Source organism: Nelusetta ayraudi, unplaced genomic scaffold (genome assembly GCF_046127955.1).
Source record: "Nelusetta ayraudi isolate G7.1 ecotype Tasmania unplaced genomic scaffold, CSIRO-AGI_Nayr_v1 ptg000050l, whole genome shotgun sequence".
Lineage (NCBI taxonomy): Eukaryota > Metazoa > Chordata > Actinopteri > Tetraodontiformes > Monacanthidae > Nelusetta > Nelusetta ayraudi.
Window position 1 is genome coordinate 295,568 of NW_027466100.1, and position 27,856 is coordinate 323,423.

The 27,856-nt window shown below is 47.2% G+C and overlaps 1 protein-coding gene across 2 annotated transcripts in view; it reads left to right on the top strand.

Annotated features, from left to right (window-relative positions):
* Positions 1–27,856, top strand: part of cacna2d2a (calcium channel, voltage-dependent, alpha 2/delta subunit 2a) — a 159,970-nt gene that overhangs the window by 117,970 nt on the left and 14,144 nt on the right. For both annotated transcript variants that reach the window (XM_076037164.1, XM_076037165.1), the window contains 13 exons: positions 12,623–12,673; positions 12,932–13,031; positions 15,173–15,334; positions 16,924–17,034; positions 17,728–17,806; positions 21,476–21,525; positions 23,799–23,888; positions 24,689–24,757; positions 25,096–25,170; positions 25,247–25,321; positions 25,446–25,517; positions 25,970–26,041; positions 26,160–26,221. In XM_076037164.1, coding sequence (XP_075893279.1) covers positions 12,623–12,673; positions 12,932–13,031; positions 15,173–15,334; positions 16,924–17,034; positions 17,728–17,806; positions 21,476–21,525; positions 23,799–23,888; positions 24,689–24,757; positions 25,096–25,170; positions 25,247–25,321; positions 25,446–25,517; positions 25,970–26,041; positions 26,160–26,221 — 1,068 coding nt within the window. The remainder of the gene's footprint in view (positions 1–12,622; positions 12,674–12,931; positions 13,032–15,172; positions 15,335–16,923; positions 17,035–17,727; positions 17,807–21,475; positions 21,526–23,798; positions 23,889–24,688; positions 24,758–25,095; positions 25,171–25,246; positions 25,322–25,445; positions 25,518–25,969; positions 26,042–26,159; positions 26,222–27,856) is intronic.

Genomic DNA, 27,856 nt, shown 5'->3' on the forward strand with positions numbered 1-27,856 from the left:
TACACACACCTTTGCCGCGTGCAACAGCTGATCGGCGCACGCCGTGCCAAGTCCTGTGAGCATGATTGGTCGGACAGAACTAGGCTTCACTTGCCCTCTCCAACCCCCACAACCCCTCTCGCCGCCCCCGCCGCCCCCAGCTTCCTGTCCAGCCTTTCCGCATTCAGTCTACCTGCCACTGTCACATCGGCTTTGTGGCAGGCGCTGCCTGTTGCCTGGTTACAGGTCGGAGTGAACTGGACATAATCATGACAGCAACGTTGATTGGACCTGACCCCATTTTCCGTCGCTGCCTCGTCCCACCGCGGCCTGAGTGGCTGTTTGAGGTCAGGCCAGTGCTTGTCAGATGGAGTCAACTCGGAGCAACGGAAACAAACAGCGCACAAAAAGGCTGCACCCGCTGATTAAGTCCGTGCATCCAAAGTACACAACCTGTAAATGGAGACAAATAGGAATCAGAATGCAGTTATCAATGCAAACTTTTTATTACTTTAATTTAGGTGCAAAAAATTTAAGGTGCTGAAATTGGTGCTGAGGTTTTCCAATTATATGTGTATTATAATATATTATATTTGTATTATAATGGGGAAGAAAGGGGGAGGGATGTTTTTGTAGTTTCTTGTGTATTATGCACCACTTTTAGAAAGTTAGAAAGAGTTTTGGTTTTTTTAGAGGTTTTTAAAAGCGGGCATTATCACACAATTTTTTCTGACAAAAATACTAAATGGCGGATAATTGGAACCCTTTCTGCTACACTTTCCACATTTCGGAAGGTTTTAGGAAAATAGGGAAAACTGTTCTCGCAGTTACTGGAAAAATCAAAGTTAAACACAGGATTTTAGGAAATGAGAATGGCTGTTAGATTTTTTTTGTTTGTGTGTGTGAATGCAACAAAGAAATGCTTCGGTCTCCTCATAGGTGGATCTGTTAATGTTGCGAAATATCTGTCAAGACGCAAACAGCGCAGGTCTTCTGAGCTCAATGTTCTCTATGTCGACTCCGACTTTACATTGAAAATGCTACACATTAGCTTTTATTTGAAAAAAGACAACTCCTCTTTATTGCAAATTAAGCATGTTGTCACTACAGTATCTGTAAATTGCCTCCTAAATAAATCCTAAAGTTGTCGTTGGGGTTTTCACATGCTTTGCTAGCCATCAAAATTCCTGGAATTCAGTTTTTTCACTCGGGTTCATTTTTCTGGGGCAGTTTTTACACACAATCACACAAGACTAGACAAAACAACAACAGTACAAGCCGAGGCAGTGTGTTGTTTTCATTCACACTGTTTCCTTCATTGATTGCCGTGGAGCTGTGTCTTTACTGAGTGCTGCAGGTTATCAATACATTTCGAATGTGTTGTTTGGTTTTTTTTCTTTTACTAACAAACACATTTGTCCAATAACGTAAGTTGTACAACCAAACTGTTCGAATTTTGAATGCAGAACGATGCAGAATTGATGGCATCACTTCCTGTTTAGCTTTATATTTGTGTGTACGCAGCGGTACGCGACATCATCGCGTCATGGGGGTTGACAAAAGCCTTTTATAGGGTGCAGGAAACAACAACTGGGCATTGTTTCAGGAGTTGTTTATTTATCTTTTTTGGGGAGTGAAATGTTTTGTGAAAGTTTGCTCCACTAGAGTCCAGGATATAAAAAAAAAATGCACTACGTTATGTATTTTACGCAAACAACCCTTTCCAAATTACAAGCATATTTAGTTTTTATAATTAACAGCAGGTTTGCCTTTGTGTTTTGATGCTTTTGCTAACGGTTAGATCACAAATTGCCGTGGATGTTTTTAGAAACAAGAAAGCATTTTCTCCCTGTGTACGTACAATCATCAGCTTAATGAGGCATTTGCTGACAATTTAATTAAGTCTGCACCAGAAGTCTCCCGAGTGCTCCCCTGCCACAGTGGCCAGCGCCATAAACAAGACAAATCTCGGGGAAACACAAGTAGCTGCGTAGGAGGACAAGTTAAAACAAGGAGTCTGTCTCTGATCTGTCAGCAAAACAAGCAGAGGACAGACAAGTTAAAATTCTGCTACAAGTGTTTTGACTGGACGCTTTCCGGAGACAGGAAAGAGGAAAGGGAGGAAATGCTGAGTGGCAGGGAAAGGTATATATTTCCTCAGAGCAACACCTTTTTTTTTTTCCTTTCCTGTCAGAGACATACGCAGTCTTGTGGGCGTTCAGCGCGGCGACCTGTGTCCAGCCGCACTGACTGGCAGGGTTGCGGCGTGGAGTGTCGCGCTTTGTCGGGTCTGAGTTGCGTGATTATAGCCTCACACGCCGTCTCCTTGACTGACGTTCTCCGGAGAGGTCGGCCAGTCACGCAAAAACAGTCCAGGGGAGTGAAGGCAATACTGTAGAAGGCGGCACCTGTCGCATGAGAGTGGGAGCGCACACGTGAACAGGAGTCCCATCGTACGAGGCCGAGGTCGGCTGAGACGAGTCTAAATCGAAGGTTTCTTTTCTGAGTAAGTCATATGGCAAATGATTCACAGCTCTCTCTATGACTGGAAAAAGTTTGAAGATGGTAAATGCAACAAGTCAGTGTACCATCGGCACGGCTTCTGTCTCATCTCTTTTCAAAACTAACCTTGCACGGCAGCGGAGATATCAACCCTGAAATATCTTTCAGAGATTTTCCCTGATAGCGAGTGTTTGAAGTCAGTCTTAACGTCTCAGGAATTCCATAAGCAGTCACATTCATTTACATATAGAACGGCAGGAGGTATATGACAAGAGGTTAAGTTGAGATGAAAGCCAGAAGTGACTCCTCTGTGCTGCACTGAAAACCCAAAGAAGGAGGCTGGAAGGAAGAGGCTGTGGTAGGATTTAAACAACAAAAAGGGGAACTGCAGGCTTCCTCAGGTGGTCACATGCGTCTAATTATGCCCCTTGCACCAATAGGAAGCCACTTTACAATCTCCGGTATGCACGCTCTTTAGATAAACTAGCGCTGTCAAATCCGTCACCTCTGCTTGAATTTGATGTACAGAAGAAGTCTGGACTATCACCATCAAAGTGTCGCCTTCCCTTTCACACATGCTGCTTTTTCCTAAATTGAAACGCGAGTGGAATACACAGGATTTAAGAAACATTCTATTTTTGCATGTTAGATTTTAGCTACAATTTCAATTGCAATTTTGCAGTGCTTGGTAATTGTGGACTAATACATTTGGTTATTATCATCTGTCACATTGTCCCATTCTCCATTATTACCTGTGCTAGTTACAGTGATTCTGTTAAGATTAGCTTTAAAGTTTGCCTAGTGGTCACCAGTTGTGTTGCAGCGAAGGTGTCACCGATAGCCACACACAAACAAAAAACAACAACAATGCCAGCATTATAAAACAGAGTCAATTTGCTTTCCCTGTACACGACAAAAATAAATCAGCAGTATGTGACCTTCAATGTACACAGTGAACGATTGGTGAGTAGAGTTACAAATGCATTCAAAGCAGAGTTAAGGTTATGTAGTTGCGTGTTTCAGACCAAAAGGAAAGCATTTGTAGTCGTGGTGCTGATCTGGTCTGATCCAGCCTGATCTGGTTGATGTTGATAATGTCCCATGGGTGCAATCACGCCGGCAATCTGCTGCAATTTTTATTGCCATTATCTGTGGAATATGGCACAGACGTGAGAGTCTTTTGTCGACGGGCAGTGTTTTTTAATATGCTTTCCCTTATTTCCATATCGAGTCGACAGAGAACAATGACAGTCATTGTTTGTTATTGATCGTCATGAAGCGACAGAAAATACGAATGTCTAACCGTCAGAACGCTGTTTCCTCTTTGCACACGGAACCGCGTGTTTACCAGCGGGCGCCCTCCCGTCTCTCAAGAGCGGCTCTCCGAATGAGTTGACAGCAATTGACAGTATTGTTCAATTGCGGCGATTGCCGCGACATTACAAACAATTTAGTGGTCGCCCACGCAGAATTTCAGAGCGGGGAAGTTAGCGGCGCACGCAGTCGTCGCCGGGTCAGCTAGTCGTCGGGCGGAGGCTCGTTGTGAAAGGAAACGCTGTTTCAAGGATGGACAGCGTGAAGAGCCGAGCACGTTGCTGTGTGGGCTAAACACTGGCCAACGCCCCCGCACACACAAGCACACCAACACACTGGCCATGTGTACAACAGATGACACGGCCTGATACACAGTGCTCACATCCAAATGAAGCGATCACATAAAAACTGAACATTTTTGCAACGTCTTCTGACATTACTGAGGAAATATTATTCCCTATGGTAGCATCACTATGCTAAGCTACTTTTCAGAGAGACGATTTGTCTATTCACCAAGGGTTGACTAACTGCACTAATACGTCACAATTTTATTCCCTGATCTCCCTGATAACCATTCACGCCAATAGCTGATCACCAGCCAGATTGGTTGGATGTCAAGTGAAGGGCAGCAGTAGCACAGTTTGAGCTCTTCATCTATGAGGTTCTGCTCCTTGGGTTCCTCCAGAAGAAACTTTTATTTTCTCGAGCCCTGGCATTCTTCCTGTCTCCCTCCAGGCTCTAAACCCTCTTTCCCAGGCTTCATTCAGTCCGGCAGGCACCGCGTCGCCATGATCCCTGTAGCAAGAGGGATAAACATTGCCTCGTTTCACACGGATCCCTTGGACATCACTTGTGTCTGACCTACATTCTTCAAGTCATCACTTGTCAAAGCCGCTGCCAGCGCCGTGGGTATGAGTTGTGTGTCAAGACTGCTTGTTCCACGTGTTTTCACTTGGTGATTGTATCTAAGATGAATGGCAGCAAACAAGTGAGGCCTTAATGTGACCACGATCGTTGTGGGGTATGAAATATGTTGGGGTTTCTGGGTCATTGTAGGCCACTGACAGGCTCCCCTTGGCTTTTCTGGAAGTAGATGTAGGCCTGGCTTTTGTTTTTGGCTGACAAGATATTCAACAAAGAAAAAAAATGACTGCCGTTCATAAATTTGGTAACAAAAAAAATCATTGATGGAAAATATTCAGGCGGGTACGACCTGTTGAAGGACGTCTTATCAGCCTCCAGGTGTTTTGTCTGGTATTTTTTATCAGTGTAATGAGAACATTTTAAATCCAAATAATCTCAAATAATAACTTAATTCATTCATTTATTCAGTAATTTCTTTCCCCGCCTCTCCTGCACTCAAGGTGGGAGGCGTTGCTGTAGCCCGTCCCTTCAGGTGAAGGCAGGGTCACACCCTAGACGCTGGGTTGCCAGTTTATCATAGCGACTCATAGATAGACCAACAACCATTAGAATTCCTTGTTTGCCTCACAAATTTAAAAAAATATTTTTTTTTGGTAGGCAGGCACAAGGAAAAGATTCAGACTCCAGACTCGGGGTGGGCAAACTTTTTGACTGGTGGGGCCACAATGGGTTGTAAAATTTGACAGAGGGGGCCGGAGTAGGAGCAGATGGATGGAGTGCTTTGGTGACCCACCTCATAAGAGAAATTTATAATGGGATATGTAGAAAACATGTGCTTTAAGGTTAATTGAAAATAAACAAAAGCAAAGTCACCACAAAACATGTATTTTTGAAGCCCCACAGTATTTAGCTCTTTATTGAAATCCCTCTTAAAACACTGGAAAATGGATGAAATACAGCTAATTTTATGACTCACTGACTATTAATATAATTTCTTCAAGTTCAGCAGGCTGGAATAAAAAGCCTAAGGGGCCACATATGGCCCGCGGGCCATAGTTTGCCCATGCCTGCTCCAGACCCTGAGATCAAACAAGTGACCTTTTTTGCTGTGAGGCGACACGCTTAATAGTGAACCATGGTGTCGGCCACAAATAATACACATTGTATTAAAAGTGAATAAATTAGCCCGGATGGCCCAGTGCAGCCATTGAGGTCAATCCCTGACTGATAACTGCTACAAGTAGCAGATTAGTGCGACAGCCACAACTCGGGTGCAGCTCACAGTAAAAACAAACCTGCAATTTTCCCCCGAACAGGATGGATGGCGAAGTGACTGACCAGGTGCACCTCTGATGGTGGAAAAAATAATGGGTCGCAAAGAGGCGACTGGCACTACAGATGGGCTCTCTCCCCACCCAACTGCCTCCAGGAAAATTAATGGTCCAGTCAACACACTTAATTGTCTCTATTTGCTCTGACATTAATTATTAACATTTGTCCATTACAGTTTCTGTTCACGTCACGGGAGGGAAGTGAAGGCCGGGGTGAAGTCAGGGAGCGTTCAAGAGTGGGGGGAAAGTGAAAGGGGCAAAGAGAGAAATCAGCAGAGACAGGCATGGACGGCGTCTCGGCCAAGCGCAGCAAAGCTTTGCCTTTTTCTGTTTTTTCCCCAGCATCGCTACAGCGTGCAGTCCGTACCAACTATTGATTTCTTTAAAGGAAAAAAAAGTCAGTCTGACCTCATTGTAAACATTCTGACTGTTGGTCAATCCTCAGGCTGAGGCTTCCAAGACTTCCTCCAAATATCATATAATGTGTTTACAGTGTGTGTGTGTGTGTGTGTGTGTGTGTGTGTGTGTGGCAAGAGTGAAGGTGACACAAGCTTTCTGGCACCTCCTCTGAAATACTTGCCATTCCAGGCTGAGCAGAAGATGATGACGCAGTAGCAGCCTGTTCCCCCCCCCCCCCCCCCCCCCCCACACACACACACACACACACACACCCACACACACACACACACACCACCCCACCTCACCACACACACACACACACACACACACACAGACACACACACACACACACCCTTCTAATTCATGCTGATGTATTCCAACGCACATGATTAATTTAACATTCTGTGCTTTAACAAATGAAAGTGCTCGAAATTAGTGAGCATATTTCTTCTTCCTTTTTTTTTCCCGTCTTCCTTCTCCTTCCTCTTTTTTTTTTTCACGAGCGCCAAAAATATGTAAATGCGAATCTTTGGCGCCTCGCCTCCCAATAATCAACAGAAAGCGGAATAAATAAACGGGCAGACAACATCTCTTTTTCTCCTGCGGGCGCCGTGAGCGCGGTCCTCCTATATTTTTTATCTTAATTCAATCTTTATTCGCCTGCCACATCCACAGGAGCACTAAGAGAGCAGCAGTCCATAAAATAATAAGCCCATCAGCGCAACACAAATCCACATACACATGGGGAAACGCTCACACGGGCGCACCTAAACGCACGCACACACACATTCACGCACTCCGGCAGTCTGTCCGACATACAGTCCCCCCCCCACCCCTCATTATCCTGTGGTTACTTTGCTTACACCTACCGTACACGATGCACAACCAACTGTGAGGGAAAATGTGCTCGCCCGCAGTCGACTAACACTCATACACACACACACACACACACACACACACACACACACACACACACACACAGTACAGATGGCGCTGTGCTCTATATTCCCACCAGCACTTATGTGTAGCGTACGTGTGCACTGCACAACGTGGCCAAGACACCTGGAGACAAATGAATGCTCTTGCCGTTCCTGCATGCAAGTATAATGGGCTCGAACTGCATCGTGTATCACGCAGCTCGCGTCTGCTGAATGTCGTGAGGTTGTCGTCGCTCTTTTTTCTCTTTCCTTTCTTTTCCTTTTGTTTTGTTTTTTTTTTTTGGTTGTTGTTTTTTTTTTTTTCCCCTCGAAACGTATGTAGTAGATAATTCCTCCGATTTAAATGTAATGCAGAACACTTTGTGGAATGGGTTAGGGTGCATAAACACAATCTCCTGAGAGAGAGTTGGCCCCCGGGCAACGCTAATGTATTGATTTTACAGAGCCGTGCCGTGATAAAACTATTTCATGAATTCCAATGAGACTCCTGCACCGGGTGGCGGCAGAAGGGAACGAAAACACAATCACGGCCACGCAGAATGTGCCTCCGTGTTCGCTGCTCGTGGGACGTGTTTCTGGCGGATTCACAGGGCGGAAGGTTGCGAGTCGTCGCTCCAGTCTCCTCCCGCCGAGGGCAATACCTCGGCGCCGAGAGCACACGCACGGACGCTCCGTCACTTACTGCCTGCACGGAGCTTTCATAGCCTTTTCCTGGGAGCTTTTGCTGCTCCAACACTGATTTCTAAGACCGCTTTGTTAGCTTGTCATGTATCAGGAGATCAAAACACTCCCGCTGAGGTCATTGGCCTGATGTGTGCAGTAGGCTGGTGTGCCTTCTGTGTGTGGGCGCCGTACGTAACAAGCATATTCTTACCAATCAGTTCATCCTTTTTTTTCCATTTCTACACAGTTGTCCAACAAACTACCCAGTTTCTGTCTCGGGCTTCTCCTGCACTCAGGAGTCCAAAACTGGAGTCTTCTTCTTGTCATCTTGGACATCAGCAATTTAATTTTTTTTTTTTGTTCAATTCAATAAAAAGGCAATGTTTGCCTAAAAAATGTTTTTATGAATGAATTTTTAAATGAGTTGTCATTTTGGTCTGTAATGTACGGAAGAGGATCAGGTCCACAAGAAGAGAACACAAATTGAGATAGAATGTTTTTTGGAGTTTCCATTCCGAGAATAAACTTGAAATTTCGTGATTAATGTCGAAATTTCGAGAATAAAGTTGACGTAAATCGTGAATAAAATTGAAATTTTATAATTTATGTCAATGTGAAGTTAGTCAAAATGTCGAGAATAAAGTCAAAAGGCTCTGCACGCAAGTCTCGCGGAGTACTACCATTTTCACCAGTTTCCTGATTACTGTGGTATGCATCTGTTTTCAGTAGTTTACTTTTAACTGGGTAACAGGGTTAATCCACCATCCACTTTGATCACAAAATTTCCACTTTATTTGCGTCGACTTTATTCAAGAAATTTTTACTTCATTCACAAAATTTCGTCTTCTTTTACATCGACTTTATTCACGAAATTCCGTCTTTTTTAAGTCAACCTTTTTCACAAAATTTTGACTTTATTCACAAAATTTCAACTTAAAACTCGAAATGAAAACTTCAATAAACGTCTCCTTCCTGTAATATTTTTTTCTCTTCTGGTGGCCCTAATCCTCTTCCGTAGTAATGTAAGGCTACAGTATATTTTTGTAAAATTTTACAATATAGAGACAATACAAATCGTAAAGTATGTTATTTATATATTCATCTATTTTTCTCTGCACTCATGTACAGGATGTGAAAATACAACAATTATTGAAGATTTTATGAACTAAAGAAATAAAGAGCTCACTCACTGGAACAGAACTAAAAGCATGATGCCCCGCATGAATTATAAGCACGGCTGAATATAACAGCTCTTAACGTTTGCCCTGTGACGACTGCGTACAAAGGTGAAGCCTGAGCAGTGCTGACACTATGGAGGCCGCCTCCAGTGGAAAGACTGGCGACCGACTATCATTCAGTCTGAGTGGACTAAGAGGCCCAAGGCAGATCGACGCCGTGTCAATTGGTTGGTAGGAGGGAGGGTGTGTGTGTGTGGGGGGCGGGGGGGGGGAGCGGGGGGAGGCCGTGGGTCCAGCAACCAGCCAGGCCCATCTGCCTGTCACCTGGCCCTGGCGCGCAGGAGGCCGGGTAATGACAGGGAAAGAATGGCATCAGTGGGCAGAAGCTGAGAGGTAATTACTAAGTGGAATCCATGCAGAAACAACACATCTGGATCCACCAGTCAGAATGTGGAGGATTAAGCGGCCGCGCTGACCCCTCCTTCACCGTTTTGATCGCCGGCGCTGCGAATTAACCTGCTTCGCACCGTCCTCCCTCTCTCTCTCTCGCTCTCTCTCTCTCTCTCTCTCTCTCTCTCTCTCACTCTCGCGTCCAGATGCTCTCTGCACAGAGACACTGGGGGAGAAACGCAGACGGAGAGGTTAGCGGCGCTGATACGGCGAGACAATCTCGCGGGCGGAATCAGCCGTTGAGCGACGCTTTCCGTCGGCCAGCGACTCCTCCTGCCGCTTTCCTGCCTAAAACCCCATCACTGCTGATCAACGCCACCTCTTTCACAATCCAAGAGGGACAATCTGCTTGAAAGCGATATATATATATATATATATATATATATATATATATATATATATATATATATATATATATATATATATATATATATATATATATTTTTTTTTTTTTTTTTTTTTTTTTTTCCCTCAGCCAGATTTCAGAGCCGCAGAGCTGGCGAGTCTCGCCATTGAGGGATTTAGAGCTGGCGAGCGCGGGATGACCCCTAATGACTGCCGTTAATGGAGGTCCGCATCCCCTCATAATTAACATTTAGCCCCCCCCTCCCCGCCCCTTCCCTACAAAATAACTTGAAGACCCTTCTGAAGGGGCTATTCTCTAAACCGAGTGGAGAAGTTAATGAAAATCTGCAGTCGGTCCGCAGACGGCCAACACCGCGTGACCCCTCCATCGCTCTGTTGCGGCAGGGGAGGGGGATTGTCTCCGTCCGTCAGCCCGAGGAGGTGGTGGAGGAGACGTGGGCTGCATTCTGCTCGAGTTTTTTTTTTTTTTTTTTTTCGTTTCCCTCCCCCCCAGCCCCCCTGTCCCGCATCGCTGATTGCCTTTGCCTTCGCCGAAGAAAGAACCCGCTGCCGCCGTTGCCGCCGCGTGTGAGTCTCGCCTCTCCGTTCCGTCTCCCGGCTCCCACTGGCTCCAATTGAGATTTCACTAATTAAATTGATAAAAAGTCACGCGCGTCAATATGCCTCTTGGTTCCAAACCTGATTTCATACGGCGCGCAGAATTTTTTTTTTTTCTTTTTTCTTTTTTACCTTTGATGTGGCATTCTTTATTATTTGAAATAATTGAATCCCCCTCCTCCAAACCCATGCCCCTCCCCCGCCCCCCCACCACGCCCTCCCTTGTCTTGCATGCACAAGCAGCGCCAGCAGATTTTGGGTTTTTTGTTGTTGTTGTTGTTTTCTTCTTCCTTTTTCCACCGCTCTGGGCTCCCTCTGATAATTCCCCTCCCAGCATATGGGGGGTGTCAACAAAGCGAGGCCAGAAAAGCGGCAGAGATCGAAGCGGCCCTGGCTAAGCACGCGAGGGACGGCACTTCAGCAGGGGTCAGAGGTCGCGTCGCAGGTTGGTTTTGGCGGCTGCCCAGCGAGTGAGGGGGCGGCGGGACCTGTGGGAGCGGTGGCAAAGCCTGCGGAGGAGGAGGTGGGGGGGCGGTATGTGTTGCTCTACCTCCATATCAGCTTGGCTGAGCGTATGAGAGAGAGAGAGAGAGAAAAAAAAGAAATTCTCTCCGGCCCACAGGCAGCTGGCTTCTCTCTCCACACTCAGCGGAACGGCTGATAATCAGCGCAGCGAGGCCCCCGGTGATTACTCTGCCTCCGCCCGAGACGCTCGCTAACTCGCTAACTGCTCGGCTGTTTCATCAGCAGAATGTCTAACTGCGCTACGTTCTAAACCCCTCCCCCGCCCCCAATGAAGAAGAAGCCTCCCAAAGTCCGGTCCGCTCTCAACCGGAGACGCACGGCCGCTGCAGCCTCGTGGTCTGGAGTGGGGAGCGCCGACCCCGTCCACTGAGGGGCTGCCAGAGCAAACAATAATGCGGCTGACGTCCGATTGATGAGTCATCAAAGGGAGAGGAGCGTCAGCGATCTTATTCCACTGGCAGCACTTAGCTCAGCACAAGCCAGTCGACGGCCGCTCGCGCCGGAGCCCTGACAAATAGAGATTCCGAGCGACTCAATATGAAGCATTTCCAGTTGCGTGAGTCACCGTTGCGTGACTGCACAGCGGTGCAGCTTGAACTTCCATTTCAAGCGTCTGCTCACTGAGACAATTTCAAAAGCCAAATGTCTAATTTGAAATTAAAAGTTTTGATTTTTTTCTTAATCCTTTTCTCTTTTTTTTTGTCCATCTTTTGCATCCTGTTTCATAGATCCGGGTGTCTCTCTGTTCATTGTTTGGTCTGAAGTCTCTGTATTGTACTTGGCTACTTTATTTAGGACGCTCTGGAAAACGAGATGCTCCATCTGAAGTGGATGAATTAGCCCAGACAGTGCGCGTGAGAGAAATATATGTGTGTGTGCAATATTAGCAGCCGCGCCTGTAATAACAGGTTGCAAATGTTATGTCTTCCTGAAGGTCAACCTCAAAATCTAGTGACATTTTAAGGTTGCAATAAATAAAGAGATAAAGAAATAACCATAATTACGTGCCATTAAACCATTGCTTTGGTTGCCACTGTGGATTAAATGGATCCGTTTTGGATGTCTTTTATTTTTGCTCTGCAGACTTTAGCCTTGTTCACCTGCATGGAAAAAGGGCCTCTCTTTACCGCCTCTTTGCCCAGAGGGCTGTGCAGCTTAGTGCAGGCCATTATAGCAAATGTGTTATTATACACTTAGACCATAAACTAGCAATTACCTTGGCTTATGTAGTAATTATTTAGAGGAAGCATTGTTATGGAGTAAAGAAGACTATCTCTGGTAATGTCAGCCGGCAGTAGCCGCGGCCTGGCGCTGCACTGCACTGTATAATAACACAACTTATTAACTCTTCTAAGCACATAAGCCGTCTCAGTATTCTGTGGCTGAAGTGGACCGAGCCTGGGTCGCGTCATGCCGCCACGTCTCGCATCTCCGCAGCTCTCCCAGTGCCCACCTCCCTCTTCTCAAAGATTAGGGGAACAAATTAACGGCCTTTTATGTTGTGCCTTTTGTGCAGGTATATCCAGGGCGCATCGTCTCCAAAGGACATGGTCATCATTGTGGACGTGTGAGTATCTCACTCTCTGCCTCCTCCTCCTCCTCCTCCCACTGCTCCTCTTTCGGCCTCCACCAAAGGGCGCTAGTGCCACCTGTTGGTGTGAGGCGAACCTGAATGAAGCGAGAGGGGAGCCGACCGCCGTCCGTCCGTCCATCCGTCCGTCCGTCTGCGAACAGATGTGATGTGATGTGATGATTTGTATTGAGGCGAATGCAAATCTCCGGAGTCCTGAGCTGAAGCCGAGCGTCCTCGTGTTTCTTCCCGCAGGAGCGGCAGCGTCAGCGGGCTCACGCTCAGGCTGATGAAGACGTCCGTGGTGGAGATGCTGGACACGCTGTCGGACGACGACTACGTGAATGTGGCCATGGTAAGAAGCAAAAGTAAAAGCAAATGTTTTTCATGTTTATTTCTCAGCTTGCTAAGTGCAAAGCGAAGCAAAGCGAAGCAAAGCGAAAAGTCCCAGCGCTGCAACAGTGTGTTCACGTTGCTTCCAGGTATTTGGAAACACTGAACATCCCCGGTTTGTTTTCCCACTCTTCTTCTTCTCCTTTTCTTTCTTCTTCCTTCTTTTATTTGTGTTTTTAGATAGTTTTCACCAAGTGCCAGGAGGTTTTTAACAAACACTTTTTTTGTCTTGCTTGGTTTGGTCAGGCCTTACTTTGTTTCAAGCTCAGCCAGGCCGGGCGTGTGGTTGAGCCTAAGGAGGAAGGTGGACAGGGGGGTTTGAGGTTGATGCCTCTGTCATTAGCACAAAAAAAAAAAAAAAAAGATCCAGTCAAGATTGTTGCTGGATTTCACTTTCTAGAGCAGCAGATTTGGGATCTTTCCAACAAACATGGGCTTTTAATGGAGTGCTGTGTTCAGTGACAGAGAGGGAATTAATTGTTGGTGATGGGCTCACTTAAGGGATTGATTGGTTGTTTGTTTGTTTTTTTTGTTTGATTGATTCATCAATTCATTGATTGATTGACTGTTCTTGAGCTGTTAGTGATTTAATATTGTTTTTAGAATGTTGATTAATTGATAATGTTAACGAGATCGGTAATTGAATGTTAGTTTTTCCTAATTCTCAATCTTCTCTTTCTTCTTCTACTTCTTCTCCTTCTTCTTCCTCTTCTTCTCCTTTTTTCTTCTCCTTCTTCTTCCTTTTCTGCATTTTACCCACTGATAGCAGCCTCTCCATTCGGGCTAATGTCAGGTTAAATATTAACCTCATCCCATTTTTTCCACCGCGGGGCCACTACGCTCAAGCGCGCCCGTGTGCTAAGTGCGCTCGCAGACTTGACGCAGTAATCCGTTAGTAATCCACTCCCCTTGCTGCCGCATTCAGCTCCAAGAACAAGGGATGACCATGATAATCTGAGGGCCTGCGCATCAGATTTTCTCTTACTGTTGCAAAGGAGAACGTTGAATAATGTGTTTAGCCATTTTATAATTCCCCCCAGAATTAATCAGAACAATTTAATCCTTGGTTTGAGTTTTTTTTAGGGGGGGAATTCTTTATCACAGTTTTCAGTGTTGCCTGCACTGGAAACACCTGCTGCTTCACTTTTCCATGTTTATAGTTAGCAGCCGAGCGACCCGGCGTGTTTCCGCCCTGGCTGCAAACATTAAAGGTGCAAGGCTTTTGATATCGAGAGGCGACGCCAGATGAACTTTTGAATGAGCACCACCGAAACACTTTTGATTCCCTTTGTCTGACGAATTTAATAACTCCGCGCCAAACTGTGAGAAATGTCAGCTTTCCTCGCGCGTAATGGCTTACATCAATCTGTCGGCAAAATGTCAGGAGATTTTGAGGTTGACCTTCACCAAGACACAACATTTGAAACCCGTTATTACAGACGCGGCTGCTAATATTGCGCCAGCGCACTGGCACACAAACACAGTTTGGGCTAATTTCGCCGATGAGATGAGACAGGTGATATTAGCTTGTCTGGGCGCTGTTGCGCCGGTGTTTCAGGCGCACCTGTTCTTTTCCGTGCAAGCTTGTAATTACCGGCGTTGGCTGCCAGCTAGCGAGTCGCGGCACAGCCCCCGTCAGCACGACTTAGTTGCAGGGGTGGGAGGCAACAAAGTACAGATAGTTCAGATTTATCAGGTATCTGTACTTTACTTGAGTATTTCTTTTCCTGACATTTTCCTGGGGAAAACATGCTTGTTGTGTTTTAAAGAGTTTAAAAGATACACATTATTTTAAAAGTAATTTGCTTAATACTATAGTTGTTGTTGCTTGAAGTGGATCTAACTTGAAATCTGCTGTTGTGTACTTCAATATAAAACTGGGTCATTTACTCGAGTACATTTCAGAACCTGTACTTTCTTACTTTCACTTGAGTACAGGAGTTCAATTAGTACTCTTGCGTTTACCAGAGTTTTTTTTTACTTTTACTTAAGTGCAGAATGTGAATACCTTTGCCACCTCTGCTTGGTTGTACAGCGCTTGCAGGCCACACAGATCAACAAATGGATTTGACTTTGTGTGCCTTTGTGTGTTTCTCCCGTCAGTTCAACGAGAAGGCCGACGCCGTCGTTCCCTGCTTCAGGACTTTGGTCCAAGCCAACGTCCGCAACAAGGAGATCTTCAAAGAGGCCGTCAAGGGCATGCAGGCCAAAGGAACCACCGACTACAAGTCCGGCTTCACCTTCGCCTTCGAACAGCTTCTGAACGTAAGCGGGGGCGACGTCGGGGGTGTTTTTCCTGCGATGCGGCGACCTCGAGCCCGCCTGGCTCGCCGTCCACTCCAATGAGTAAAAGTGCGCTAACTGTGATGAAACGGCGCCGACAGCCGGTGGCCCAGGTTTGCATAGGACGCTTCCAGAGTTCTGTCACACGTCCTCGGCGGGCGTGACGGCAACGATGCCCGTCGCCCGCGGGCCGCTCGCCGCCGGCTGCAGGTGCCGCCTCTGCACCGTGTGCCCGCCGCATATATTCTAAGAGAGCGCCGCCCTAATGGGCCCTGATGGGATGATTGATGAGCGCGGCCCAGAGGAGATCAGCCAGAGACACTTTATATTCCTCTGGTGGGCTCGGAGGCATGGAGCCAACTGCCAAGCCCCCCCCCCCAAATCCCCCTTCGCCAGCAGAATGAGAAATAAAAAGGGCCCCTTTAATCACTGTCTGCGGCGGAGTCGCACCCATGATTGGTGTGCAGAAGCACAATGTTAAAAAAAAAAAAGAAAGTGTAATTGTGGCAATATTATTTATCTTTATTAGAATCTAGTCAGATTGACGCGCCGCCGGCCTGCATATCAATGGCAGCTGCCGTGCAGGCAGGGCCTGGATTACCAGTGGAATGCTAAAAGAAAAAAAAAAAAAAAAAGTAGTGGCGCCCGGATACGGGCACGCGGCTGCGGAGCGCTCGCGATAGGCCTTCCGACACAATCAAATTTAACGCTAGAGTAATGCCGCGCACTTCACATTAAATTTTAATGTTATGATAATATGCGGGAGCCTATGCCTACAAACGAGGACATTTGTAAATGAATGAGGTGAAGCTCGGAGCTTCAGACTAGTTTACTGCGCCGGGGCGATTCCCATCGGCTACTGAAGCGCGGACCTGTTAGCCGGACTCGGTTTGATTAAATAGCTAGCGGTTCCAGAAAAGGGGCTCGGCTACAGGTTATACCAATACACGAGGTGTTAAAAATAGAGGACGGAACAAGTCTGAAGAAAACAAAACGTTTGTTCAAGTAAGACGACAAAATGAAAATAGTGCAAAGTGTTCGATTCTGTTGAGTCAAGCCGAATATGAGAGCGTTAAAGTGTCCTAGCTAAAGCTAAGCTAACACAGAGGTGTATTCAATGTAAAGCTTATTGTGTATTATTAGGAGAGATCTCACCTCAGTCAGCTATGTTGGGATCGCGTTACCATCTCAAGCACGTGTCAAAAAATTGGTTGAATGTGGCACAAATCTCATAATCCGCAATATGTCTTTTTTTTTCCATAATAAATCAAAATTAGGGCGGAGTGAGCCTGTAGGTGGAGCTACACTGGGCACTCTGACACGCTGGAGTTCGGCGCACGTTTGATTTCAATTTTCAAACTGCCGCACCGATGTAGATAGAAAGCGAGCCAAGTTAAAAAAAAATCCCTCAGGAGCAAATCCGACCGACCGCTGATGGTGAAAACTGATTGTGGATGTGCGTCGCATCCTCTTTGGCGTGATTTTTCTTCTTCCTTCACCCTTTGCCTGTCTCCTAACCTGCCTCCTCCCTCTCTTGTCTCTGCTGCGCTCTCCCTCTCCCCGTTCCCCAGGAGACCAGCGCCCCGAGGGCCAACTGCAATAAGATGATAATGATGTTTACAGATGGCGGCGAGGATCGTGCCCAGGAAATCTTTGAGAAGTACAACTGGCCCAACAAAACGGTGAGATTGCCCCCCCCCTCCATCCCCCTCCCACCTTATCTGCTCGTCCCGCCGCTCCGCCGGCCCGAGACGTGCTGCCTTGTCTTCATCGGCTGTTTCTCCACTGCGTTTTGATGACGTTGGTCTCATGATCACGCAGGTGGAGTCGCTCCTGAGTGCTCTCTCTTTTTGCATTTGTGTCTCATTTCTCTGGCCTTTTCTCCCGCTTCCTCCTCGCCGCTCGCCGACACTCTATTTCTCCTGTCTGCTGTCTCTGTTGTAGCGCTGCGGGTGTTAACAGCTCTGACCTTCTTGCTAATTAGCCACTTCATCAGCGGGGCCTTTAAAAATCACGTCTCGCAGACGCGCAGTTTGTCTTTTTCTTTCTCTCTCTCACTCTCTCCAGTCTCGCTATCGCCCTCCGCCGCTCCCACCCCCTTTTTATTCAGCGGCTCTCCAGCGTTCCCGCTGATATTCTTTTCTATCACGGGAGAATAATCTGCGGCCTGACAACGCTCTCACCGCCGCTTTGTGTCTTGCGACAGTTGTGCAGAGTTGACTGGGAGGCGAGATCAGACGACGAGATCGGTGCTCCGTCGCTGCCTCATGACAGCAAGCTCGCTGCCGCCCAGGGGCTGTTTGCACTGTACTGAACCAGACTGTTTGTTCTGCCTCTCGGAAGGCGGCCTTTAACTTTCCGTCCTTTTCATCCAGGTGCGCGTGTTCACCTTCTCCGTCGGCCAGCACAACTACGATGTCACGCCGTTGCAGTGGATAGCCTGTGCCAATAAAGGTAAGACAAGGTTTTTTTTTTAATTGGTGTTTTGTTTTCTTTTATGTCTAAAAGCCAAAACTCAAATGAAGTCACTTTGTTTTTCTGGACCGCTTTTCTCTCCTTCTGGTTGTCGTCAGCAGTGTTGTTGGAATTGCTCCATAAAAGTAATGCAACTTCTGATTACTCTGTAATAAAGTAATCTAATTACTTCTTTAACTACTTTCTTTCGAAAGTAATCAATTACTAATTACTTTAGTTTAAAAAAAAAAGATAAAGTTGCTCATTGCTTTGGAACGAACTTTATTAAAATGCAAAATTTTGCAATTCCAAATATTGCCTCTGTTCTCTTAACATGGTTGAATGTTTTGCACATTTCACAGAACAAACTCGTGTGCAGCACTGGTGCCTTCTGCACAGCACATATTGTTCAAATAATCAGAAGATTTTGGAAAAGTGACAAAATCGTTACTTGATAAAGTAATTATGATATAATTACCAGTTTTGCCACAGTAATCTAGTTACATTACTCCATTACTCAAAAAGTAGTTCAATTACAGTTTTGGATTACTTAGTAATAGATTACTCACCGACACTGATCGTCACTGGTCAACACATCTTCTTTCTTTTTTTACGTTCAAGACGTGAACGTAACTTGTATACAGACAGACACAATATAGAACAAGTCCAATCTCAAATACAAAAGGCACTCACGTGGCTTCGGAACCACAGAGAGCAGCTGCCACATGCTGGTCCTCTTTTCTTTCATTTGTGCGTCGATATCAGCGCGCCGTTGCCAAAAAGAACAAAAAGGAGGAGCGAGAAACAGTCTAGCAGGGGTCCCTCTAGGCTCACGTGATGTTGAAATCGATATTGCGTTAATCCAAAGCAGCAGCGGCTCTTGAAATAACCCGGCGGAGAGACGGCCGTGACTGCGGCAGACAGTCTGACAGCACATATGATTCAGCTGCTCTTCCTGTCAGCGACTTTGTCTGCACCAATCTCATCTCCGCTCGGCTCATTCAGTCGCGGCCTCGCTCTGTCCTCTTGCGGCGCTCGGCGGTGAACCTCCACCAACCTCTGTGCCTTCAATTGATGTTGTTTTTTTTGTTTTGTTGTGTTTTTCCCCCCCACTTTTTTTTTTCAAAGTCTCTCCTTTACGAGGCCTTTAGCTGTGTGTCTGAAGCCTCGGCTAATGCCGCCGCTGATTAGCTTCTTGCCAGTGGAGCAAAGTGCTTCAGAAGTACCTCCCCACAAGTTGTTATTAATTAGCGAGAGGAGTCTGGTTGCGGCATGATTACCGAGCCATCTCTCTGTCAGGCTGGGGGAAAGTCCAGGATTATGCCTCTGTGCCAGCACTGCTCTTCGCCGTTCGCCACCGTTGGCGATTACCTCGCAAAAACTCCAGCCCGCGCCAGCGTCAGACAATAGCCTTGACACGGCTGCCTCGATGGAGCCGTCCTCCTGTATCTTCACTACTTATTACCCTTTGGTATCTCACTCCAACAGAGGCAGCTCCCTGACACCTCGGCAGGAGCCAACTCCTCACCCGTGACATCCAGGCGCTCGGCAAACACCAGTCAACAGACACGCACACACACAGATGCAGAGACCACGAGGCCACTTGAAGTTGCCGGCTCTTGTCTTTTTGCCGCTTTAGTGGCAACTTAAGAAGGAGCTAACCTCCGCGTGACTTGGGAGGACAATGGCAGCGTTCCTTCAGGCTCTCTCCAGCAAAAAAATCCAAAACAGATGGCTGAGCCCCCCCCCCGACATGCCGTAACTGTAGGTGAAGCGGGGAATGACGCCAGCAAATGTGATATACTGCTCTGGAAATCCAAATACCTCCACTGGAGTGCCGTTCATAATACAATACTGCAATGAAGTTTTCATTCCGGGGCCTTTCATAAGAGGAAAAACACCAATTTGCAGCATGAAAGGACTTCTCGTTTAATGTGTCTCACAAAAAAAACTCGGACAGCATCCAGAATTCTGAATAAATAGATTTGTGCACGTCTATGACTTCTCTCTGCACCCAAATTGAACACAGCATAGTCAACAGTGGCATGTGGTAGGAATTGAGCATCGACAACTCACAACATTCCTCGCTGACAGCAGTTCATTAGTCTCAGTCATACACAGCTACCTTGGCTTGCATATATTTATAGTGAACCTACCTGTCTCCTTTGACACTCTGCCCCCTGACTGCACAACTCCCACTGACAGAATTTCCACCAAACACGGGCGTGTGCATAACGCCCGCATGCCGGGTACTCGCAAATAAACGGTTACTCTCGGCACAAAGCGCTGTGGCAAAGAGCGTAATGTGCCCAAATGATGAGAGTCATCGCTGCCTTTTAACATTCAGGGGACGCCGTCTCCATTTCTCGGCTCTTTGTATAAACACTCTTGGCTTTAATAACTTGGGGAGCGGCGTGGTTATTGACCCAGTCAGTCACTCCCCTCCATTCCTAATCAGCAGCAGCAGCAACGGCAGCGACGCCCAGGGGGTTCAGCATTCCCAATGAGCCGCCGCATTTACATCCTACAGCTCAGTGTGGAGAGGTCGGCGGCCGATGATGCTGCATGTACCCGCTAACAGTGTTGGTCAAATGACTTGGAAATTGTAATTAGTTACTAATTACTGATTACAAGAAAGCAATCCAGTTACTTTGCTGATTACCGGTACTTATTTTCAAAAGGAATTAGGTTACTTTACTAATTACTTTATTAGTTACTTTCCAAAAACATGATACACAAACTGAACAGGCCATTAAGCTTCAATACATTCTTTCTGTATATTTATATAAACTTGAATCAAATGAAACAGTCCCTTTAACTTTGTGCATATTGCATCAGGCAAAAATTATGTAAATACATAGATTAAGTGCAACAGTCTGACTTGAACAAAATTGTTGAACATTTAAACCTATTTCCTGCACACTCCACCAAATTTTCACAACATAAAGCTCAGGGTGTGCTGCAAACTGGCTTTCTCTGCGGCACCTTGACACCACTTTTAGTCGGGATTTTTTTCAACGAGGCGTCGGAACGGTTCAGAGTCTACAGTAGAAATGGGCAACATGGGCAACACAACCTCAACAGTATAGCCAGCGACGAGCTTTCCTCGGTTTAGCGCCGCCTCGGAGGGGCGTGCTAGCTTGTCAGTGGGTTTATCGGTGAGTTTCGCATTCCTGTGACTGTTTGTTAGGTCCTTCCTCAGATTTGCGGTGGAATTCTTCGCTGTAGATAAAAGTTTTGCCGACTCAAACTCAAAGTTATGTCGGTACTTCCAACGCTGCACGGTCCTGCTCTCTCTCTCTCGCGCTCCATGTTTGTTAACGTATCCCCGCATGTCGCGTTAACGTCGCGTCGCTCGTCCATACGTCAATGTTATGAGACCGTCACACTAAACAAAGCTACGTTTTAGTAACGCAGTAGCGCAGCCTGCTCACGGGAAAGTAACAGTCATCAAATGACTGTTCACACAAATGTACTCCCTTACTTTACTCATTACTTAAAATGTAATCAGATTACAGTAACGTGCCACTTCTAACGCATTACTGCCTGTCACTGCCCGCTGAAGTGGCCAGAGACTACACAACTGCTGAGGGAACGTCTGGGGCCACAAACGGTCAGCAAGGCCCATATTAATGACAAGAGTAACATTTCTTTCTCTCAATTCTCCAGGTTACTACTTTGAGATTCCGTCGATCGGAGCCATCAGGATAAACACCCAGGTAAGGTGGAAGTCCAAGCGGCACCCATGAAAAACAGTTGTGTTTGTGTTTTTCCCTCGCGTGTTTGGCTCTGATTTGGAGTGTTGAGTCGCAAAAGGTGCAGATGTAGATACGGTCCAGTGGGCGACAGGGGGGAGGTGACACACTGCTGGAGAAGGAGCGATAACAAACAGTGCGTTGTTGTCATCTCGCTAGTGTCTCCGGGTTCGCTGAAGTAAAGAGTCAGAACTCTTCCGCCCCTTGTTACGCATGCACGCACGCACACACGTACACACACACACACACACACACACACACACACACACACACACACACACACATACACACACACCTGCAGTGCCTCATGGGGCTCCTGCCACCCTGCTCGCTTGCGGCACCGGGAGTTTATGGAAGCCCTGTGGGATAACCTCATTCCAGCTGTAGAAATTGACTCAGTTGCTTTTAAGGGGCGGGGGGTGGGGTGTGCGGGAGGGTCCCGCGCACACACACACACACACACACAATCCCTTCCCGATTTCCTGTGTGCCTCCCTCCACCACCCCTCCACCAGCGGCCGGCCCCTGTGCATGACCAGGACCCAGAATATTCTGCCAGCTGTTCCATTAACGCCTCCACGTTCATGGATTCTGATTTGCTACTCATCTGCAAGGCCCAGGAGACTGTGCCCTTCACCGTCTCGCGGGGGGGAGGGGGACGTGAGGATGGCACAGTGCTGTACTTGAGCGCAGGATTGGCAGGCTCACGCGCGTGCAGTGAAAACGTTGCTGTCGTGCGGCTAAGCTGGGGAGCCCAGTCGGGACTTTTTACACCCATTCCGGGTTTTCTTCAGCCTATCAGACGTCGGACGGGGAAGCGTTAGCAAAAGGCTTTGCATCGCATCGGGCGTCTGCACCATACTTTTGTAATTGTGTTTTTTTCTTAAGCTGCCCACGGTGACAATAGTATTTAATCAGCAATGCAGGGATGCTGCTGGAGCCCTGTATGGCTTCCATCACTGCCTGCCTCGCATTTCCACTTGCTGACTTGAGGCTTCCTAGATTGTTCTAGCCAAGCAGAACACCCCCACCACCACCACCACCCACATCCCATGAAAAGGTCTGGCTGTCGCCGTCCTGATGGAATATCTCCCCATGGCGCGTTAAAGCCGACTTTTATTGAGCTAATAATAGAATAGGTTACGCCTGTCAGCACCTCGCTGTTCCGGCGATGGAAAAGCAAACGGTTAAAAGTATAATACGTAAATTGCCGCATGCTCGTGCGGTGGAGGGGCGGGGCAGAGGGGGTGCAACCCTTCATGTATGGAGGACTGGGACAAAGGTCACGCATCTGCGTTATTGCTGATGACCCCACCAGAGAGAGAGCGGCAGATTTTAAAAAAAAAAATTTTTTATCATGCCGTTGAAACAAACGCGTTCATCAGGTTTAATGGCAGGCGGTCGGAAGCGATCCGTTTATGAAAATGGAATAATTGCGAGCCGTCGCCAAGGAAAGATTGTTAGGAGTCGCCGTTTAATGAGCAGGTCATTTCACCGTGGTGGTCTTTATAATTACGAGACATTCACGGTCTCACGCTCACGTGCCCGCCAGCAGTTGACCGCTTGGTGCGTCACAAGGTCACCCGCTCCATCATTTCTTACCACCTGAGTCTCTGCATGCACAAAGATCAATATTATGTTTACAACATATATTTATGTTGTGTATATATCTATATAGATGGATAGGTATGTATAGATAGACATACACTGTTCCTATATATATATATATATATATATATATATGGTACATCTATATATAACACATCTCAGCACAGGTCTCTGGCCTGCTGAGAGCAAACAGCAAATTTGATGTATTTGAAGTGGACTTAACCCCTCACCTCTGTTCAGCGCCGCTGTGGGGACCATGTCCCAGCCGTGGCCGTGACAGTAGAGCCTCTGGGAGAACGGCCTGTTTGCATGTCGTGCCATTGACACCCTTAATGTGTTTTTAATAGCTCCTTCATAATGATGAAAAACGTCCCAGAGCGTCTCTCGGACTGGAGGCTTTTATGGCCCAGCAGGACGGCCGCTGGCCCCACTGGTTTATGTGGTGACGGAGAGAATGTCGGTCAGGCTTCTGTGGTTTTATGACAAATGAACGTCGGGCGGCTCTCGCGGCTCTCTGCCTTTTAATGCCTGTGTGTGACGCGGGCTCTGATGTGTTTTATGCGGTGCGTGTGTGTGTGTGTGTGTGTGTGTGTGTGTGTGTGTGTGTGTGCGTGTGTGTGTCTGCTGCAGGAGTACCTGGATGTCCTGGGTCGGCCCATGGCGCTGGCCGGGTCCAAAGCCAGACAGGTGCAGTGGACCAACGTCTACCAGGACGCTCTGGTGAGACCAAACGAAGCGACAGGGAGTTTGTCTTTAGACTGATGCTGAACCCTGCATTTGACACTTGCCTGAGCCTGACTGATGGGTCAGTGGCAGTTCAGGAAATGAGGCACATTTTAAATCCAAATGTTCGAGACGTGTCCCTTTGCTGTATAATATACCATGTTATTCTTTGTTTGATTTCAGAATATTAATTGTGTCTAAAAAAAATTATGTTTAGGGGAATTTCACCATTCCATGCTTGTTACTCAACGCCAAGAGAAAATATACCCACATTTTCACGTTTTTCGTTTACTCTCAATTTCTAATTCTCTAAAAGCGCATTGATGAACATAAAATACATTGGAATGGAGATACACAGAATTGAAAAAAGAAAACACTCGGCTGATCTCTTTCCCTCCTCCTGGATGTTCCGCTCTTTCGCCCACTTTATGTTGCACTGCCAGGTATTTGCTGCACATTAGCCCACAACATGGATCTGCTTGGGGGTTTATCGCTTCCCCTTAATACCGCAGCTCGCATCGGGCAAGACGTCATATTAAGTGGGACATGTACCGTTAGATAAACTTAGCGCACGCAGAGACTTCAACTCTCTGTAGTAATATAAAAATGGGTATAGGGTGGGTACATTGTGCCGATCCTCAGTGTCAAATTTTACTGCCCCCTGCGTAGAAAATGGCATTGAACAAAAAAAGATGAAACAAGCATCACAGTACAATATGTATACTTAAATAATAACACAACCAAACAAGACAAGTACCCTTTTTTTTAATTCTATTCTGATTATTTCATTTTCTCAGGGTCTGGGCCTTGTCATCACTGGGACGCTGCCGGTCTTCAACCGAACTCGGGACTTCTCCGGCTCACAGGTGAAGTCTTTCTTTGAACGGAGGCAGCAGCCTCAGCCGCGGGCTTTCGGGTTTGGTTTTGCGCCTCTCTGGCGATCATCAGTCAGTTTATATTGTCAGCCGAGCAGCTGCTGCTCCTCAGAGCAACACCTCCCCCCTGAGGTGACGGCTGACATTGCAACCGCTCGGTCTCTTGCGTCTCTGGTTTCCCCCCACCCCACAGAGCCAGACACAGAGGAAAAAAAAAAAACATTGCGGTGCAAATTGAAGGCAGTGATGTCGCCACAAACAGATTTGTAAGGGGGGTTTTTCGATTTCGACCTACCCGACTTGACGGACGCTAATGCTCCTCCCCGCAGAGCCAGCTCATCCTGGGGGTCATGGGGGTCGATGTCGCCATCAGTGAGATCAAGAAGAAGACGCCGACGTACAGAGTGAGCAAAGTCAATATTACACATGCACGTGTCGGCGAACGCCGAATCGCATCCTCACTCTGCTCTCCCCGCGCAGCTCGGCGCTAACGGCTACACCTTCGCCATCGACCCGAACGGCTACGTGCTGCTGCACCCCAACCTGCGACCCAGAGTACGTCCAACAACCGAGGCGCCGCTGAATCTAATGAGCTCTAATGGGATAATATGGGATGTTTCTCCCGCTGGCCCGCTGGCTGGCTGGCGTTTTACCCTGTCTGCTTCCTCTCTTCCTCCAGATCATTAACTTCAGGGAGTCTGTCACTCTGGACTTTCTGGACGCAGAGCTGGAAGACAGCAACAAGGAGGAGGTAACAAACAAACAAAAAAAAGGCTCTGGGAATCATCACCTTTCACCTCAAACTGCCTTTTCAGTCAGCGGTATTTGAATCAGTGCCCGAGTCCACCTCTCCCTCTGCTTCCCTCTCTCTCTCTCTCTCTCTCTCTCTCTCTCTCTCTCTATCTCTCGGGCTCTCTCTCTCTCTTTCTCTCTCTCTCTCACTCTCCTTCTGCTTCTCTCTCTCTCTCTCTCTCTCTCTCTCTCCCTCTGCTTCCCTCCCTCTCTCTCTCTCTCTCTCACTCTCTCTCCCTCCCTCTCTCTCTCTCTCTCTCTCTCTCTCTCTCTCTCTCTCCCTCTGCTTCCCTCCCTCCCTCTCTCTCTCTCTCTCTCTCTCTCTCTCTCTCTCCCTCTCTCTCTCTCCCTCTGCTTCCCTCCCTCCCTCTCTCTCTCTCTCTCTCTCTCTCTCTCTCTCTCTCTCTCCAGATCCGCCGGCAGATGATCGATGGCAAATCAGGGCAAAAGAAAATCAAGACGCTCGTTAAGTCGGTTGATGAGGCAAGTCGTCAATATTTGGACGCTGATCCAGACTGGGAATGTCGGGGACGTAGTTTGCAGGCTTGCTTGGCCGAGGGCGTTGGCAGTGAGCCGGCTCGTGTCCTCTTTGTGTCCGCAGAGGTACATCGACGAGGTCACCCGGACGTACACGTGGACGCCCGTGGGCGGAACAGATTACAGGTAGCATTGAAATCCGGAGTTGCTTCACTTGACCTTTCAGAGGTTGCGCAAGTCAAACCTGAGTGAAGTCCAAGCAGCGCGGCGCTTTGAGCGCCTCACGCTTGGCACGGCAACCCCGACGATCGTTACTGATCAACCGACTTGTTTTCATGATCGTCATTATTATTATTTTTACACCACCTATTGAGCTGTTTAGGGCGAGCTGATCCAAGAGCAACTCGCTCATTTGCATTAAATAATTTGTGTGAACCAGCCGAGTGAGGAGCTGTTTTCCTCCTCTCGTAAAAAAAAAAAAAAAAGCATCTTCCACACTCGTCTAAACACAAATTAATTGCTCGTAGTTTATTTGTCTCCAAACGCTGCTGAACATTTTGAAGCCGCAACATAATGACATTTCCCCCCAGCAAACGCTTTGCAAATTGCACTTTATGATATTTCTGCGGTCCTGCCCGTGTGTGTGTGTGTGTGTGTGTGTGTGTGTGTGTGGTGTTGTTTTTTCCCATTGGCTGGCAGCGTGCCTGTTCCCGCTCGAGTCCATCGTAGGGCTATTAATGTTCAACTCCAACGGACAACTACAGCGTATTTAAAAAGAAAAAGAAAAAAAAATCCCCACGCGTTGCCGCGTTCAGAGCTTTACTCCGACGTGCACGTGACACCAAGTGCGGCAGCGTGTGGATGTTCTTTTAAATCAGATTTAGCTCGATATCACAGAACGTCGCCGAACCCCCGATTCTGTCGCAGGCTGATTTTTCCATCCGTTCCCATTAATCCTCTTACTTGGTTATATTTTAGTTCCATGTGCCACCACAGATTAAGAGATTGGGGTGTGTATTTCCGTTCTTCCTCTCGGGTGGAGGAGCACACATCTTAACAGCTTAAACGACATGTAGATCAGACCCCCCCCCCCCCGGTTCAAGATGCAGCTTAAGTTAGCGGTCGCCACAGTGTTCTTGCAGCCTTGCGTCGCTAAACGTTGAGGGGCGAAGGCGACGGGACGAGGAGGGGTTTGGTTTCAGCGCAGGTGGCTGCCGGTTGGCGGCGACTTAGGCGTATTCTGACTGTTGGATCTGAGTTGGCTCACAGAATAGTGGGGATTTATTGAGAAGAGCTGCAGCCCCGCAGCTCCAGTTCTCCCTATTGAAATGGAATCTTTGGAGAGCGTTCGGTGCTGCTCAGTATTGCATCATGACATAGTTAAAGAAGTCGAGAAACCCATTTCCTCGAAGGAAGTCAGAATTTTCGCGGGATCTTTAAGCCCTCCGTCATCCAAACCGCCTCATCTTCAGATGATTGAATGGAGCTCACTGCGATCAGGTGTTTGCACCTGGAAACCAAGACAAACAACCAACCTGTCAACAAATACTAAAAACAAAGCATACAAACGTCATGTATGATTGTGGATGCTGGTTCATTTGCATTTGTAGTCTCTTTTGCACGTTAATGTTGACAATACAGAAATATAATTCATATGCATTTACATACATTTCTCTCCCCGCTGAACTCCGTAACTCCCCGACTCTGGACAGTTTCAAATCACACCACAAAACTCAACTTTTCTCCCTGATTTTCCACATTAATGTTTAGTTTAGGTCCCTTCCTGTTTGGTTTGATTTGTTGTTGTTAGTTTTTTGTTTG